This window comes from Necator americanus, chromosome V (assembly GCF_031761385.1).
Source record: "Necator americanus strain Aroian chromosome V, whole genome shotgun sequence".
NCBI lineage: Eukaryota > Metazoa > Nematoda > Chromadorea > Rhabditida > Ancylostomatidae > Necator > Necator americanus.
In genome coordinates, this window is record NC_087375.1 from 25962420 (window position 1) to 25981584 (window position 19165).

Here is a 19165-nt window from a genome sequence, read left to right on the forward strand (position 1 = left end):
ATTCTCATCTAAATATCATTCCCGCAATAATGTAATACTTAATAGAATTGGTCGCTGTCAAATAGATAGGACGATATTTGCAGTCACTACTGAAATTCATGAGCTAAACTAAGCTAAGCTTTGTACCTACAGAATGGTTCCTTGGAGTAAAAAATTAGAGGGTTAGTAAAGTACACTGAAACAAAAAACACTGAAAGTATTCCTAGGTGTGTGAATTTAGATGGCGAAACGCAAAAGTTGTCAGCGTACTTTTTTCGGGCGGGTTTTTTTTTCAAGCTTTCTTTCCGGCAATACCGGTCCTGACGCGAATCTCAATTTAAAAGATCAGATAGATTGTACCTTCAAGCAAAACTTTTGCTTTCAGGCAATGAGGTTGACGTTGACTTTGTTAGCCCTTGTGGGATGCACCATGGCTGGGGTGTATAAGACTCAGGTCTTAAAAGTCGAGTCTCCGCGTTTGAGAATGATGCGAGAAGGAACGTGGACTAAGTTTGTCGAAGAGAGAAACGCTATCAGGATTGCAATGGGAAATGTCGTTCCGCAAGCTGTTAGTTGTATTTCATTCAACACAACATCTCAATGTCCTATCTAAAGAGAACACACATCTGGATTGTTTGAAACGAAAAGGAATTACACATGTTCGCTTTTTATATGTGGATCATTTAGGTAAACGACTTTACAGACGTGCAGTACCTTGGGAATGTTACACTAGGCACACCAGAGCAGGCATTCACGGTAGTAAATGGTATTATCTCAAACAGTTCGTCTGTGAATCTTAGTACGTTAGGTTGTCCTGGACACTGGATCCGCGAATTTGTGGATTCCTGACAGCTCTTGCAACAATCTTGCTTGCAAAAACAAACGTAAATTCAAAGCATCAGAATCCTCAACATACAAGAAGAATGGCCACCCATGGTCTATCCAGGTGGGTGCTTTCGAACTATGAATCATTCAAGGTTCTTCTTTTTTGAGATAAACTCCTTTTTTTACAGTACGGAACTGGCGCAGCTCAAGGAATTCTTGGAGAAGAGACTGTAAGATTTGGTGACCAAGGTACTGAGCAACTGGTCGTTCCGGAATGTGGATTCGGTCAAGCTAGCCATCTTGCTCCTTTCTTTACTCACGTAAGCTAGTTAAAACCTGAATTTCTCACAGAATTCACTATTGCTGCTTAGGGGAATTCAGTACATACTGTTGAAACTCATTATCCTCAGAGTTTGAATCTTGTTCTCAAAAATAAGTTCGTAATGTATTGTGAGAGCGTATTCGTGTGCAAGCCCAAGCCTACAGCTAGGTTTCAGGCCTACAACTACGCCACCTGCTATGTAATCCTCGCCTTCAGCACTTCACGCTTTGGAATTATTAACGGCAGTCTCCTGAAATGACTTCTCATAAGAAAGAATCATGAACACAATATCATTGCCCTGTGTTTAGAATTGAACAATTTTAGCATTTTCCAAAGTGAAAATTAAGTCTGTACATTGACACCGACGGAGAAAAGGCACTGCTTGGTGTTGCATAGGGCAAAACCAACATTTTTTGAGTTATATACGTGCTCGGAATTGAGGAATTAGTGCAAGCGACTTTCAAAAATCATCTAAATAACTAATTTTTATGAATTGTATGTGCGGAAGTGCATAAAAATATCAGCGCCATCTGTGAGAGTTTGGTTACTTGTTAGAATATTCACCGAGATCGAAGGAAATGTGCCACTAGTGAAGCTTTAGGTACACCTCGATGGGATCCTTGGATTAGGATTTCCTGAACTTGCAGTGGAGGATGTGGTACCTCCATTAAATAATGCAATTAAACAAGGCCTCCTCGATCAGCCAATTTTCACTGTGTTCCTCAAGTATGTTGGAGGTAAGATTTTTGACATTTAACTGTACGTGAAAATTGCAATCACCTGGCTGGTTCTACACGTCATATGCAATGTTCTCTGATTTTACAAGTGCCCAACCGGTGATGGCTTCTTCAGGTGAAGAAAACGTCCCTGGTGGAGTTTATACGTATGGAGGCTTGGATAAGGAAAATTGCGGAGAAGTGATTGCCTACGAACCTCTGACGTCCGCAACATACTGGCAGTTTAAGGTGAGTAGTTTATAACCATGAAGTCTATATCCTTAATAGACAACCAATTTTAGATGGAGGGAATCAAGGCCGGCTACTTTAGCAACAAGAATGGCTGGGAAGTTATGTCGGACACTGGAACCTCATTTATAGGTGCTCCTAACCCTATCCTAAGAGGGATAGGTGAAGCTTTTAGGGCTAAGGTAAACACTCTTTACTATCACAAATACACCGCTAACATTGTAACTGAACAAGCACTTTCTCAGAGTAACACATTTTCCAGCATGACCATAGGAGTGATGTTTACCTCGTACCCTGCGACGCAGATCTGAGTCTCGACTTGGTTATTGGTGGTAAATCGTACACAATCAAAGGACGAAATCTCGCCGTTCACGCAGTTAAAGGAAATGACGAAATTTGCGTACTACCCTTCTTCGGCAAGGATTCAATGGGATTCGGTCCTCAGTGGCTCCTGGGCGATCCATTCATTCGTCAGTACTGCAACATTCACGATTTTGAGAAGAAGCAAATCGGTTTTGCAGAGTCGAAGCAACAGGACTGAATTACTGCTTTACTTTTAAATGAATAAAAAAATGCTTCTCTCTGTTGTTTGTGAGCATAAATTCTTTACAGCAACGTGAAGGTGATAAGGAAAGTGGTTCGAGTACGGTTGTAATGTCATCACTTAATATTATCTGGACATTTAATCAAAAAATGACGTCCTAACTGGCAGACATGTTTAAAGAAAGTTTTCTTTTCTTTTGTCAAAGTTTTTAATTCTCTCCCTCTTTGACCTGCGCCTCACATCCTGCATTTTCAAATGCCTGACGGTTCAGAAAACGAGTGGAAGTTCATCGGTGTACAAGCCTGAGGAGCGAAGATCAATTCCGCCTGATCGTCTTGAAGACAGCGCGAAAACAGCCTTAGTTCATACGAGTTATTCCAAAGCGCACTACTCTTTTGCATGCGCCGCATTAGCAAGAGAACGGTCGAAAATCAATGAGATTTCCTCTGCAAACTATTCAACTAAAATCAATGGATAGACTGCTGAGGGAACTGGAGCGCGTAAGAGCTCCAGCAACGTTCCTAAACGTGAAAACTCAAATGATGAGTTTAGAAGTATAAATGCTTACGCAATTTGCATGTAAGAGTAAGAGAGAGGAGTGCATGTAAGAGGCTGCAAATAGAAATGTAAGAGTAGGGCAGGGGGAGTGCCTGTAATAGGTTGCAAATACATGTACCAGCTCTTACGAAAGTGACAATAAAGACTCGGGAGTATGATAATAACATGCTATAATTTCGAGAACTACTCATTAAACTAATTTTCTATTAGAGGAGGACCTTACAGCGATTGAGAAAATGAGTAAGAGATGCAAAATAGCAGTGCTTCAGAAGCTAGAGAACTCGTCCAACCCTTTCCGCGACAGAAATTTATGAAAATGTGAATCAAAGACTTCGTGGGTGGAAGTGCAGTATAAGTAATGCCACAATTATATTGTACATCTACCATAAAGCAATGCTATAACATGAAATATACAGAACATATAATGTAGTAGTTTTTATTTGTCGCAAATTGTCATATACAAGTTCAATTGTTACCTTCGTTGGCCCTGCTTTCACTAAACGTAATCAGGCATCTGAGTGTATGTCTTGGACCAAGAAGAACATGGGATCTTTGGGAACAACCATCTTCGTTCGTAACGCTGAACTGCTGTCCCGTGAGCTCCTGAACTCTGTTCAGACTACTGCGATATATGCATGCACGTTTTGCTGTATATCATGAAACACCTACCAGACATCTCTCTATCATCGGGATCGATAACTACACTATATATGAATGTTAATGAAAGGAGGCCGCACAGTAGCTGCGATTAACGACAACAATAATTTTGTGGAGGACATTGGCTTAACGTCGTCAGCATGAGCGTTTGTACGACTCTGGGATCGCAGAGGCATCAAACTCTGAGTCGTAACTGCTCCCTCGCCTACGGAAACCACTGCAAAGCAAGGAGGTTTTTGTTTTCACATTTTTCGACGTTTTTGTGCTTGGAAAATGGTATTATCTCGCGAAAGAAACGTCAGAAGTCGTCTAGAGGAAAGCACAGGAATTTAGTCGTTGCTTCCACATTCAAGAGGAATTAACCAGTCTATGAGATTTCGTAGCTGGAGTCGGAACTATTTTAGTCTGAGGACAGGGGAAGATGAGAACTCTTAAACGGCAGCGCGACCACGTTTTGACCAAGAACATCTCCTTAGAATACTTAGAGCTATGTGGGACGTCACACACGATTCCGACCACCGTCCAATTTTTTTCACCTTGGAGGTACGGTTTGGGAGAGGGAGTTAAGAATCGATTCCATCTCAACTGAAAGTGGACGTGGCAATTGTGAAGGAAGTAGAATGAAGAAAGAAATTCTACCCGCGAGTTTGGATAAATATTGCAATAGGAAAAGAAAACGAAGCTTAATGACACCGACTCTCTAAAAATTGTATTCAGAACGCTGCAAGGAAACGCTCCCAGTTTTAATGTCGTGGAAGAAATTCGTCTTTGCATCTGCTCACAAGATCCACGTATAATTATTTACTATATAATTCTGTATGTATTTCCCGCGTTACTGCAAACCTGGGCCAGGAGAAACCTTTGAGGAGAAAGTGACGTCATCAGCTAAAACGTGATCCCGAGAACGAATGGCGAAAACAGACTAAGAGACTGAACGGAAGTAGAGGGACAGGAGACCGAGGAATGCCTTTGTTGCACTCAAACAGTACAGCACCAAAATGAAGAGGAGGTCTTTGCTTGTGCTTAACACTACAGGCAGAGTGAGACAATTTTACCAATTTGGAGAGAGTATTTTAAGGTCTTGCTAAACCGACAATCGTCATCAATCTCTGAACTTGAGCATGTTCAGCGACCAAAGTACAACACGATCAGCGAGGAACCATCGACTGTCGAAAGACCATCGATTCGCAAGATCTGGTTAATGTCCAGAAAATGAAGGGAGAAAAAAAAAATAGATTTTGCAGTGAAATGCTAAGATCTCTGCCTCCGTATGGGATTTGAATTGGACTGACGAAGGATACCTGACTCGTACAGACATCATAATTCTATCACAATTCGCCTGTAAAAGTAGCGGCCTCCCATGAAACTTAAGAACTACCTAGGAATATCTTTTCTGGGTGTAATTTATTGTGTCCGAGAGCAGTTTTTCCTGGATCGGCTTACCAAGACTTCGTGAAAAAACCACCCGAGTCTATCTACTGCTGGCCAGATGTTCATTGTTAGGAAAGTGATCAAAAGATGGCAGCGGCATTCGAACACCATGTGTTTGGATAATTTAGTTATTATCAAGATCCGTGTCAGTTCTTTGAGAACATACATGGAACGCCAGGAATAACTCTCACATATCAACTTATTTATTTTTTCGTCAAGTTTTCCGAATGTACGTATTAAATGCTCTACTTCAAGTTTTAGAAACTAAATCTAAATATTATTTGGAGCCGTTCTTGGAAGTTCTTCATCACTTTTACTAACACTTTCATTAGCACGTAAACCGATCCGCGTGCAAAACGCTCTCTGCGTCGTGTTTACGGGTTACGAATTCGGTACTTTTTAAAGACAAACTTCTTCTGCAAAGCTTCGACGATAACCAGATAACCAGTGAAAAGTTTATCACCTCCCCTACATAACGGAATGGATCGCACTCCTAGTCTGCTTTGGGGTGGCCACAACAATTTATCGAAATGTGGCAGTTATTTCTGCTACACCATTTACTGAGAGGAGAAGAAATATAAAAATGTGTATTATTACTGAAAGTGGTAGAAACATAACCAACAAAGAAGTTGATGATTTCGGAAAAGTTGGTTTGTTTAAGAAACACTGGTAAATGAACAGTGAAATTGGAAAAGTTTTTTTTTTTTACTTTTGAGAGAATTTGGTCGTATGTGGACATTCGACTAGCACTAGTGGTACCCGACCTTTATTCGTCGTTGAAGTCAAGTAATGATAAAGTAAGCAGTAAGATAAAGTTTGGAGACTTCTTTTTTTCGCAAACCTCAGAATTACAGAGCACGGCTGTGTTTACACATAGGAATGTAGGTCACTGGATTATAAAAAGGATAAAGTTTCTGGCTTTGACCAGTCCGCTCGGGATGCGCCCCCACGTTCGTTGCGTTCGCGCGTTGTTTCTTCGCGATGTTTAATGAGTCGGTCCAGGATAATGCGCTCCAATACCTTGTACATAACACTCGGTAAAGAGATTCCTCTATAATTCCTAGGGTCCGTGACGGATAACTTCTTGTGAAGCGGAATTATGATAGCGCTTATCCACGAGTCAGGTACCCTTCCTTCTATTCATATCCACCTGAATTTCTGCGCTAATCCTGTCGTCTCCACCAGATTTTCCATTCTTCATTTTTGAGTACAGACTAGAACCTTCGACTCGGTTGGTGGCTCCCCGTTAACCGCATGTGTAGGCCTATGAACGCGCTCGAGTTAAGGTGCTTGGCGGTTTAGCAAGGTTTTGAAGTGTTACCTCCAAAGTGGAAGGGTTGCTTCACCGACAGCTACTCCATTGACATTGGCGGTCTGCGATTGACCAGGTGTTCATCGTCAGGAGAGTGATGGAGATCTGGCAGCGGTATTCGAAGCCAATGCAATTATCGTTCCTGGACTTTGAAGCCGCGTTCGACTTTCCTCACCGAGGCCGTCTTCTCAACGCATCCCGCCCCGATCGAGTACCAGGAAAGTTCGTTCGCTTGCCTGATGACATGAATCAGCGAACAACTGCTGCAGTTCAAACACCAGCGAAGAACAGTAGATCAGTGCCTTGCCGATATCATACTAACACCATCAGGACGTCCCTTGACCGATCTCGAGTACGCTGACGTTCTTTTTATATTCTCGGAAAGCAGAACGAAACTTTATCGTGTTGCCAACCTTGTATCGAAGCTGGCTGCAGCCTATGGACTACGTCTACGCCCTTATAAATGCAAGCAGATGTGGACCTCTTCGAGACCCCGAACAGGAAGGAATCAGGGTGGAGGGACAACGAATTGAACTCGTCGATGAGTTCTGTTACCTGCGCTGTACGCTGAAGAACAACGGCAGCCATGAGAGAGATGTTCGCAAAGATGTGTTAAGGCCACTTCTGCATTTAACTCTTTAACGAAATGCCTGTGGTCGGCCCCCATCACCAAGGAAGTCAGGCTGCGAGTCTACCTATCCGCAATTCGGTCCATCCTGATGTACGTATCGGAATACGGATGGAATAGTGACGGATGGATTGATTTTGTGCAAGCTCTCGCAGAAGATCGAGAAGGTTGGGCAGAGCTGTGTTCAAGGACAGCGCACCTAGGCGAAGATGCGGGTAATCGCGTCAGGCGATGACATCAGCCCGCCCGCCGATAAAGTCAAGTATATATATATATATACATATATATCATGCTATATAATAACGCGCTTTGTCTTTGTGTGTATGTGTTTGTCTGCGTGTCATGAAAATACTCCATAATGATGCAAAACTCTCCACTGGTGGGGTGCCGAACCATCGCCATGCACCTGATCGGGGAGCACTCCACATTTCCACCATTTTCCAGAGGTGCCCCTGACCCAGAAAATCATGTAGTGGGGTGAGACGGGTCCCACTGCCTCGGATTACTGCGCAGGACCCCCAACGGCAGAATGGATTTACATGACTCATTCGCGTCTCTTTCCAAGCATATTTTCCAGATGCTGCTAACATCCTTTTTTCACAAAATGGAAACCCATACACAAACGACTGCTTAGATACAATTCAAGCCAACACACGTTAACGTGGTCTGACGTAGACCTTTATCTTCATCACTACGATGACGATATTCACCTCATTTCATGTTAGCACATCATTCTGTCCTGGTAGTTGAGAGCGTAGAAAACTCATACTCCGAATAATGTTTCCGAATTGTTAAGGATTCAGAGAAATATAGATGTAAAATCAAATTTTATTGTTCTCCAAATATAGTACTGACGCGTTTAGGAAGAAAATCATGAAATCTCTCATCAATGCCTAAATTTTTGTGGAAAAAAATTGAAGAAAAAATTGATGAAAAACAATTGTATTTTTGCAATAAAAGTCACTACTGTTATTTCTTATTGATCGGTGAAGGCGAGCGAATCGAACACTACTAAAAGTCTGAAGTCCGGCTTTAGCTGGACGTTCAGACTTGTATATATATATATATATATATATATATATATATATATATATATATATATATATATATATATGATTTTGAAAGAAGTCTTTATTAGACTCGCAACACCGTATATTTGTGTCTTCTATGATAGAATCGTTACTTACTTACATACTTAGATAGCTCGTCTTCACTCAACGTGCGGCCCCAGTATCTCTTCTACTCGTCATCCAAGATGTTCTCAAGTTTCGTGAGTAACGCTTACGAGGTACCTGACCCGTATCCAGCTGACCTCTCAGCTGGTCTGCCGGTGCAGCGGACACATCACCCCATCTTGCCGACGTCTCCTTCAAAGGATTTTAGCATTTCTTGGGATTCACTGTTACGTTCTTCTAGACCACCTAGCGCCAATTTTTCTAAAGACGGGGTATTGTTAGTTGAGTCAGAGCTACGAAGGCCGGCTAAGTGTTGTGTGCGCCGGTTAAACTTCAGAAGACATTTCTCAAGGGCTTTGTGGGTAGTGAATAGTTTCCTAGATGTGGCAGCGGTGTCTGCCCACGTCTGTGCTGTGTAGCAGAAAGCTGGAAAAACTGTCGAGTCAAACAGATGGGCACGGAGATCTTTGTCTGTCAGTTTTCACGATTTGGGATCATTCAAGTGGTACTCCTCTGTCCTCGCAGCAGGAATTCTTCATGAAGAAGTGTCCTCTTTCTGTTTATTCGCAGTCCTATCCCCTTGCTTTCCTGCTCCATTCCTTGAGCATCGTTTCTGCTTAATTGGTACTTCTCGAAAAGAGAGCGTTGTTGTCCGCAAAACGAAGGTTGGAGAGGAATTTTCAATCGACATATATGCCCCTTCCTTCCCAATAAAGTGATTTCATTTTCCATTACAATGCAGCCGTGAACATCTTCGGCGATATTGTGCTGCCTTACAGTACTCTCTTTCCAATGGACATGCTGAGGGGACGGTGGAAAGCTGTATCCTAGTGCTGCATCGATCGTAACAATTGGTTAATGTCCTCACATACGACGTCCACAGCTAGCTATGCGCGTGAGGATCAACTTAATGAATACTTTGTATAACACGCTCAACAAGCATATCGAACAGTAGTTCCGAAGGTGCTCTCAGTTATCTTTCTTATGGTTAAGAACGGTTCACGTGGTCTTTAACTGGTCTGAGATCCTTCCTTTCTGAATGTAGGACGTCATGTGCGCCATTAAGATTAAATGAAATGAAGGCGGCCCGAAGGAAGTCTTCTTATATAAAATCAGCTTCCGAAGCTGCGCCAGGTTTCATGCTCTTGATTGCGACTCGAACTTCCGAAGGGAGAATTCCATGTGGAGCTTTACCAGTGGGGATGATCGGGCTTGATACAGGTGATGAATAGAAAAGGTTTGAGTAGAACTTCTCCGTAATGATTTCCATCTCACGCCTAGAAATGGTGCGAGTCCGCTCAGCTATGCTGCTAGGGAATATTATATTCGCAAAGATCCCTGCAGCGCTTCCTTAGACTCTTTCTTTTTTTGCTGCTTCTATAATCTTCTTCCGCCTATATCTCGAAAGCAACGCTTTTCCGCAGCTAGCGTTTGCTACTAACCGCTCAATGTGCATTTGGATTTGGATCAGGCCTCAAAGTCTTCCTTCTTTCTAGGAATTCCTTGGTGGTCTCCGAATTTTCAACTCACGCTTGAGTCGTCTTCGATGTGCCAGTTACCTTGAGACAGGGAGTTCTCGATTACACAATGGACGACTACTTTTCTCCATAGTTGCCTTTCTCATCGTGTGGCTAAGTCGTATCTTCGCACGAAGGAGACAGTGATCAGGAAAACTACAAAAGGATGGGCTTTTCGCGCAGTGGTCTTAGGCGAAGAATGGCCAGATGAGGTAGCAGGTTCTCGCAAGAATCGACAACATTGATGACAGACAGGTGCACAACAAAACTAACACCGCCTACATTTCGCAGCGTAACCTCCTCTTCACGAATGATGAGTGTACCGTCATTCATCTGTCGTACGTCACCCTTTCTGTGGTCTCCTGCAGAGCAATAACGTGAAATTTGATACGCTCTGCATCACCGAGAAGGGCATGCAGGTCAGCGTCTGTGGACACTGTTCTCGCGTTATAACTACACAGTCTGAGACAGTCTCCATGGCGAGTCGTGCATGTGTTATTTGGTCCAAAATCAAAGACGTCCTGAGCAATCTGAGATTTGATCGTTTCTCACCGGTCGCCATACTGTCCAACGTCTGAGACGGCAGGGCTCAGGCTGTGCATGCTGCTGAGGCAGTCAATATGCTAGACTTGCAAAAAGACTTTTTCCAAACTAAGTAGACCACGGCAGCCTTGCCACGGCGAGCTTAACTTTCTCCACAGAGTCGCGGATCCCATCTGGATCAAGGAGCCACTTTGCGACATTTTGCAAAGACGATGGTAAGTTTTAGCAGTGGTTTACTCTTAGCTAGGCTTCCGATTCCGAGAAGTCGGAATGTCGGATGTGTTGAACTCCTTCTCAGCTTGGGAGACGCTGCCGAAGGACGAACCTCCGCTGTGCATTGCAGTTCGACCCTCAGAGTCACCTCCATGCCACTATGAGGCAACAAACCGTCGTGGAAGGCAATCGTTTAATCATTGAAATTCGTTGTGGTGGCTAAACTTCTCTCAAAGCAGATAATTTGATTACACGCCAACATATTTTGCAAGATGTAAAACGTATGGTCAGCTTGAAATTTCCGTTCTCCATGCCACTGCAGTCACTCACTTTTCCTAACGAATGATTCGTTTATCCTTCACTGCACGGATCACAGCCTGTTACGCGCAAGGCCAGTAGAGAGTCTCATTTGGCGAATAGGAGACTAAAGGAAGACCAAGAGCGACTTTGTGGATGCTGTGAAGAAACGGTTTATCTTCATAACGACCTCCGTGTCTGTTCTACTATGACCATCGCGTGCTATCTGTGCAGCACTTTGCTCGGGGCAAATCTTGGAACAAGTTGACTGGTAGATGTGGATTTGGAAACGGATTCAAATAAGATCGGTGTCCCCTTTGGAAGAACGTGACATCCTTCCATGAAACCCATGGCACTGAAGAATACCCGTCCATTATAAGTTTTGATGTTCTAGAATGAATATACAGCAAAAAAACAATAATAAGAAGTGTTATCCTCACTTCGGTGGACCTAGGAATAGCTAAAACTTGAAGGAATCCGCCATGATGGTAAGCGATAATGATGGTGCCGAAGTTGACAGCATCATTGTCAGGAAGATATTTTACGTGAGGCATATCACAGTTGCACTATGACATAATATTTTGGATTCTGTTCTGTTTACAAGAGGAGATGTAGTGGATTTCAACGACACCGGTGATCTGTGATGATACTGGTGAACTCAATAATTAACTCTCTCAATTGTGATTTTGTTTTCGTCAAGATAAATCGTTCTTTTTTATTGTTTTCAAATGAAAAGCAAAACATTATACTCTTATCATCATCTGATAATATCCTATACTGTAAACATGTTATGTTTATGCTGATAACATTTCGGTATAAATATTCGTGGTTTTTGCTTGTAATGTCATCAACATAATTTGTCTGTTTAAACCTCTGCTATTATTCTTTAACTGTTACTTATTTCTAAGAAATCTAAGAAGAGAGAATGAAAAAAAAATGAGAGATGAAATAACTGAGATATTAACATTAAGCTCATAAGCATCCTTCTTTTTCTGCCACTGACAACGAGGAACAGTCCTTGAAATAAACAGGATTGTGCCCGGAGAACTTTACAATTCTAATTTCAACCAATGCAGCTATTGATTTCATTTCACCCTTTTACTTGAACTCGCTTCAAAAACGTGGAAATTATGTGCATTAGTCTTATTTGCGAAGACTCAAAAGGCTTGATTTCAAGTAATGAAGCAAGCAATAGAATAAATGAATATATGATCCATCACGTTAGCTAGGCGGGTGTGGTGTAGCGGTTAGAGGTTCCGCTTCCTGCACGATCGATCGGAGGTTCGAATCCGTCCTAGTGCTCACCAAGCCTTTCATCCCTCCGGGGTCGATAAATTGGTACCAGACTTGTCTGGGAGGATAAGAGCACTGACTTGACACATCGTCTAGCCACCGCAAGTCATTGTATAGGCCAGATACACGTTCGTAAACCTCAAACGATTCTGAATTGAAGTGAACATCCCAAGCGGATTGATTAACGCCAGAAACTTTATCCTTTATCCTTTATCCACGTTAGCTACGACGGATGTCATTGGAACTAGAGTCTAGAATTTATGAAATCTTTTTGATTCTTGGCGTTTTCTGCGTTCAAAGAACTTTTGCTGAAAGTACATACTATTATATAAAATCATGTCATAGAAACATATTAGTCACTGGTGAAATTCGTTAACAACAAAGCTCTATAAAATGGATCTGTAGAGGAAAAAATAAGTAGGGTGGTTTCTTCGCCATGCTTTGAAGAGGTTCCTACTTGTCTCAGGTCGTCTGAGGAAATACACGAATTATTGTAGTATATATATATATATATATATATACGTTCTTTTATTTTTCTTTAACTTACGTTTTCAGCATAATCTGTGTTAGATAAACAAGACTACGCGGTTCGGGATGCGCAACTCAGTGAGAAAAACAGACAACATTGATGTTTTCAGGCAATGAAGTTGACGTTGGCTTTGTTAGCCCTTGTGGGATGCACCATGGCTGCAGTGTATAAGTCTCACGTCACAAAAATCGAATCTGCGCGTATGAGAATGATACGAGAAGGAACCTGGTCTGAGTATGTCAAGAAGAGGGACGCTTACCGGACTGCAATGCGCGGCGACGTCATACCTCAAGTTGTTGGTTCTACATCATTCAAGAGAACAGTTCCATTTTATTTCTAAACAGAACAAACTCACCCCTTAACTGTTAGTTGAAATAGTAAGAGACATCATTTGGAATGCAAGTGGTAATAAAGAGCAAAACTTTATCTCCTGTGGAACTAAACAGGCCAATATATTGTTACAGGCATCGCTTGGTGACAGAGGTTTCGCATATTTCTTTATTAATTCAGGCGCACGACTACAATGACGTAACGTATGTTGGAAATATTACACTTGGCACACCAGAGCAAACATTTACGGTAATTAATAACAACATTTCATGCAATTCATCATCGGATGTTAATATCTTAGGTCGTTCTTGACACTGGATCCTCAAATTTGTGGGTCCCTGACGCTTCTTGCCATGTTCCGGTCTGCTCAAAGAAGAATAAATTTGACCAATCAGGGTCTTCAACATACAAGGAGAATGGCGAACGATGGGAGATCCGGGTGAGTGAAAGCTTGAGTTGTAGTTCTCGAAAACTTTATAAAAATTCCATTAGAGCCAACTTGTTCTTTCCAGTACGGTACCGGTTCAGCAGCAGGAATTCTTGCAGAAGAGACTTTAAGATTCGGTGACCAGGGCACTCAGCAGTTAGTTGTTCCGGAGACAGTATTCGGTCAAGCTCAAATGCTTGCTCCCTTTTTCAACACTGTAAGCCAATTACAACTCCAAACTTTCATACGCTCTAATTTGCTATTTAGTATAAATAATGAATTTGAGAAGTTTGAAAAATGAATCACATGATTCAAGCCCACGAGCAGCACAATTTGAATCCAATTCTCGAGAGCAATTTTTGTTGCAGTTTGAGGGGAGTGGGGGTGCAATTCTAGTTCAACGACAACGATACCTAATCTATTAAAGTCACCTTCACCACAACCAGCGCTGAAATTTTCAATGATACTTTTTAAAAAGCGACCACTAAGACAGAACGCAAATGAAACTTGTGCTTTCTGTTAAGATTAGAATGGATTTTAGTGCTCTAAAAAAGTCATGAGTAAAGCATGACACTGGTCTTTCACTGTGGCGAGACCAATAACATTACATAACATTTTTAATTAGTATTACACAAAAGCAGATCGAGAAAAGAGCATATCATTTTTGAAAGGCATTTTAAATAAATTTTAGTCCAAGGAACTAGCGTGGTGGCAAACACCTGCATATTGGAGTCTCTTTTCAAGGTGATCTCGGCCACGTGTCCAAGTTTGTTGCGTTAAAAAATTCTTTCCTCTCTGTCGTATAAAGAAAAAGAACGATACAAATTCCGGTCTGAATAAATCACCAAAGTTACTGTAAATTTGGTTTTTCACTACTTCGCCGTTACCTTAGTAATCATTCAACAACAACATGTAATAAAATACATACAAGATCAAAGCTTTAATCCTCTCAAGCATAAAGGGAATACAGCTTTCTAATATGGAAGATGATAATCTCAGTTTATGCGCAGTGTCGCGATGCGAGAATAATAAGTAAGAATAGTTATTGAGTATGAAAGAATGATTATCTGCTGAAGACAGTCAGTGAACTTTCAGCAACCCTTAGACGGCATCCTTGGATTAGGATTTCCCGAACTTGCAGTGAACGGTGTCTTGCCTCCTTTCCATAGAGCAGTGAAGCAAGGGCTTCTCGACCAACCAATCTTCACCGTGTTCCTCAAGCATGTTGGAAGTAAGATTTTTGTCATTTAATTATACGTCTGAAGATTTCAATCTAGCTGATCATACACATCATGTTCAATTCTCTGAAGCCCAATCATGTAAATTAAAGAATTGTGGTTAGAAATTCCATTTGCAAAAAGCGTTGCTGAATTCTTGGACACCTGAAAAATTCCAGAAGTAAATCTCCGAATTCTTTGAAATGCCAACTGCATAGTAGCCGCTTTCAGACCAGGTAAATGTCCCTGGCGGAGTCTATACGTATGGAGGCTTGGACAACGAAAATTGCGGAGAAGTGATTGCCTACGAACCTTTGTCTTCTGCTACATATTGGCAGTTCAATGTGAGCAATTTTTAATGTAAACTGCAAATTATAATGAGAGACACATGATTAATAAACAGTTATTTTTAGATAGAAGGCTACGGTGCCGGTTCATTTTCCACAAATCAACGTACTGAAGGTATGTCGGATACTGGAACCTCGTTCATGGGTGTTGCTGACGCGTTGCTTAGACCGCTGATTCGAGGGTTGGGTGCTCAGGTAGATACTTCTTTCTAAGTTTGATGCGCCCATAAAAACACTGTAAATCAACAGGAACTGAGTTGAAAATCACAACCAAGGAGACGTTTTTCAGTACGACAGCAGGACTGGTGTCTTCTACATGCCCTGCGACGCTGATCCAAACCTTGATTTCATTATTGGTGGTAAGACATACTCAATTAAAGCAGAGAATCTTCTCCTCTATGGAGATGGTCACTTCTGCATGCTACCCCTCTTCGGCAAGGACGCAATGGGATTCGGTCCTGCATGGGTACTGGGCGATCCATTTATTCGTCAATTTTGTAACATTCATGATATTGAGAAAAAGCAAATCGGTTTTGCTGAATCGAAGCAGCAATAAGTAACTGAACTGCTGCTTTACTTTTTAGCAAATAAAGATTTTTTGTCCTTGTTGTTTTTGAAAGAGTTCTTTAACAAGTGAAGGTTAACTGTATCATGTAAACAGGCATATGTATTGATATCGATCAATATTATGAGAACTATTAAGCAAGTGAGAATGTTCCAACTGAAAAAGTCGGTCAAGTTCAATTCACTGAGATGGGACACTGAGCAGCTGCCATTTTGTCAGTCGAGGTTGTTTTCAGAGTAAAACCTTGCTTTTCTTTTCAGCCTTTATCCTACCAATCACATCGGAACTGCACAGCCACACAAAGCTTTTTTTTTTACCACTTTTAATAGTTCAAGTACAACTTATACCCAAATTTCCAGGGACAGCGAAGTCTTACCGTCATTTCTCTGAATTCGGTGGAATCAGATAGATGAATTCAGAACGGAAAATGATAGTATTTTATTATCAGATTCCCTAACCTCTTGCACAGCGTGAAATTTTGTTGAGGCAACATTTTTGACAGCGGAAGCGGAATGCAACTTTTGTATGATGTCACGTTTTTAAGCTGGGGCCTCAAAAGCCTACTATCATTCAAATTTTGCTCATTCGCATTTGTGGAGACATTCAAGCGCAGCTAACATCCAGGTCTGAGAAGCAGCGTCGGCTTTTCCAAATACCTCTATCATATTCTTTACGAGTACAGTTCGCCTGTTAGGTTCATCGCATTGGTGAGATCACCTAATCTAAAAACATGCTCCTCTATCTTTCGCTTTGCCGGAATAATTATGGGTAATGCCATTAAACCACATTCGTTATAATCATTGCACTGATTTGTTTGACAATTATCATATTTTCAGACTTTACAGAAATGGGTGGATTTTGTACACACATCCTTGTCATCGGTTTTGTGAAGGAGAAATGCTGGCAGTGTAGGTGACTAACACCAACGCCTAGTTTATGCAGATATAACTCACATGTTTTAGATGTTAAATAAGGTCATTTCACCGTGCGTAAAGTTATCTTCTCTGGAACCAAAAAATGATAGGATAGAAACATTCTCGTCATTTTTTCATCCTCTGCATACCTCTTCAGCTAATCCACCGACAAGTTTTCTTACTGGTAGATATTTGTTTTGACATACGTTTGACATACGGACATACATACATATTGTTGTCAGAGTCATAGAGACTGCCATATAACAAAAACACGAATTCGATTTCACACATTGCAGACATGAAATAATTGAGTGAAGGAAAACTCAGACTTAGTGGTCCTTACGAGTCGCTGAAAACAGCTCTGCCTCACAACATTGAGTTCGAAAATCTATCAAGAACAGGGCATTTTTTCCAACATATTGTTGCGTAGCAACACATTCAGCAATATCCTTAATAGTTGTACAAGGAGAATGCCGAATCATTTATGGTTTTGAACTGCTGTAGAAGATCTATCTGGAGAGATTACCACTACCAAAACAAGAGGAATGACCAGACATTCCTGTGGGAGGATTTAATTTATCCCTTACTCCTTTGCAAAGAAAAATACGGCACTTCTGAAAACACTCATTCTGATCGCATAGTTCTGATTCATTGTTTTCCGTGACAGGGCCTATTGGAAAGCAGCCTGCAGCGAAATTGATAATGTTGGGATAGGGACAGAAGAGTAGGTTATTCACTTATTTACTTAAAAACACCTACAGGTGTCCCTTAAAACGGAAAGAAACAGAGCTCACTAGAATTTCGCTTAAGTTTTGTACAGCAAGGTTGGCCCTTCACAGCACATTGTCTGGCGGGTTCAAAGGTCATTCTCCTGCTACAGATGGTAAGAAATACTCAGGCGAGATCTTTTTTCCAAACCTAGAATGTAAGAGTAGATAAACGGTTGCGAGGGTTCGGGTGACCAACTCAACTCAGAACGAACGAATCTGAAAGAGGCGAACAGATGGTGGGACCTCAAGCAGAAGGGTTCGCTAAGGGTCGCGCCTACTAGTATAAGCGCAATTACGCTCAATTTCAATTAGAAGTCAAGAGAAAGCAGTTTGAAGCAGCTCTGGCTATATCGCTCTTTCCAGGAATGCAATTTAGCATGAATAGCACACTAATGGGAAACTACTCTGTGATTATATGAGTGAGGCAGCTTCTGCTGTTTATTTGAGTTACATTGATTGGAGTGCAACCGGATGTTGGACGACGACGGAATTCCTTGCGTTCTATCGCGTAGCAGTGAACCTGTCATTAACGTCCACTAAGTACCGAAAAATCTGAGGTACAGTGCATGTGCACAGAATAAGCCGTTCTTCCTGATGATTCTTAACCTGGGGAACGGTAAAGAGGGTCCCAGCCGATTCTTCGCGAATGCCTCCGAGACATTAAGTGTCCAGAGGATATGCCGGGAGATACGCCAGCATGCCTCGACAAGGCCACGCCCTATGGAGACCGAGACGACCACTTTACTAGATGGTTTCTTGGCTATAGAAGCACAGACAGCGACACAGTTGCAAGGAAAGAAGAAGATCTAATAAGAGACCCAGACAACTACGTAGTTGCAAGAAAATAGAAGGAACAAAATTTGAAAATAAAGGTTATTGAAATTACTGAATCGAATAGAACATGACAGGATAGTGTAGTAGAAAGTAATTATGAAAAGCAGGGTTTTAAAAAGTGTAGGATGAAAAGGAGCATGAAAAACTAGGAATTATGCACAGTGTTTGTGCGAAAAATGGGTAGTATTTGATTTAAGTATACTACATGCTTACACTACATAACTCGTTCATTATGCTCTGCTTGATTCAACGAGAGTGAATACAGCGAAGTATCATCAGCAGGAATGTAGAAAACATCACACAATTTTATAATTGCGTAGTGTGCTCCATACTCAAATTGGATACATGAAGTTGGTCTGTAGAAATTGACACCCATGACAACATTGATGACGAATGTGATAGCAATGAAGGTGTTAACAAGAAATGTGAGAAAGACCTTCCAATGGCAAGGAGAGTGGATTGCTAAATATCACCCCCAGGAATGTAGGAAACAGTACAAAATGTGTGCGCACGCAAAAGCTTGTAAAGTAGCACGATGTCCTACGACGAACATTTCACTTTTACAACGGTTCCGTACTGGTAAGCTTACACCCTCAAGCATCGCGTGGTGCATCATCCTCTGTTGCACCACCACAACAGCAACCCCAGCAACAACTGCAAGGATCTAGTGGACAGGTATGAAGCTATAAAAGATTAGTATAAAAGAAAAGAATTATTGTTTTACCTCCGACACTTCAGGTTCCCTATTGAGTGACTGCCTACCCTCAAGCATCACGATCCTATGCTGCGAGGAGAGAGCGAAGGTTGAACCAGTCATGTGTGGAATTACCCTCACATCGTGTGGAGGTAAACGAGAAGATTTTCGGCATTCAACTCTTCCGTGAAGTGTATTTTATAGGTTCCGCATGAGGAGAGAACCGAACATATACAAGCCTCCTATTCCTTCTTAGCACCACAACCGGGGCCAGCAGGG

The 19165-nt window shown here is 41.7% G+C and overlaps 4 protein-coding genes across 5 annotated transcripts; 3 read left to right on the plus strand and 1 right to left on the minus strand.

Annotated features, from left to right (window-relative positions):
• Nucleotides 1–367: 367 nt before the first annotated feature.
• RB195_015227 (uncharacterized protein) lies at nucleotides 368–2632 on the plus strand (the record flags this gene model as incomplete). Its single annotated transcript, XM_064205837.1, has 8 exons — nucleotides 368–547; nucleotides 667–735; nucleotides 788–925; nucleotides 993–1124; nucleotides 1728–1863; nucleotides 1979–2091; nucleotides 2145–2273; nucleotides 2354–2632. The coding sequence occupies 8 exons, from the start codon at nucleotides 368–370 to the stop codon at nucleotides 2630–2632; spliced, it is 1176 nt and encodes a 391-aa protein (XP_064061718.1).
• A 4058-nt stretch (nucleotides 2633–6690) lies between these two features.
• On the plus strand, nucleotides 6691–6954 carry RB195_015228 (uncharacterized protein; the record flags this gene model as incomplete). The annotated part of the gene is made up of 1 exon (XM_064205838.1): nucleotides 6691–6954. The coding sequence occupies one exon, from the start codon at nucleotides 6691–6693 to the stop codon at nucleotides 6952–6954; it is 264 nt and encodes an 87-aa protein (XP_064061719.1).
• Nucleotides 6955–9498: 2544 nt separating this feature from the next.
• On the minus strand, nucleotides 9499–10515 carry RB195_015229 (uncharacterized protein; the record flags this gene model as incomplete). Its single annotated transcript, XM_064205839.1, has 2 exons — nucleotides 9499–9673; nucleotides 10466–10515. The coding sequence occupies 2 exons, from the start codon at nucleotides 10513–10515 to the stop codon at nucleotides 9499–9501; spliced, it is 225 nt and encodes a 74-aa protein (XP_064061720.1).
• A 2385-nt stretch (nucleotides 10516–12900) lies between these two features.
• On the plus strand, nucleotides 12901–18942 carry RB195_015230 (uncharacterized protein; the record flags this gene model as incomplete). Of its 2 annotated transcripts, XM_064205840.1 has the most annotated exons (10): nucleotides 12901–13083; nucleotides 13299–13367; nucleotides 13420–13557; nucleotides 13631–13762; nucleotides 14641–14776; nucleotides 14994–15106; nucleotides 15176–15304; nucleotides 15399–15639; nucleotides 18791–18867; nucleotides 18931–18942. In XM_064205840.1, the coding sequence occupies 10 exons, from the start codon at nucleotides 12901–12903 to the stop codon at nucleotides 18940–18942; spliced, it is 1230 nt and encodes a 409-aa protein (XP_064061721.1). The 2 variants fall into 2 exon arrangements, with proteins under 2 accessions (XP_064061721.1, XP_013307499.2); XM_013452045.2 differs by lacking the exons at nucleotides 18791–18867; nucleotides 18931–18942 and having other exon boundaries at nucleotides 15399–15665.
• Nucleotides 18943–19165: the final 223 nt, after the last annotated feature.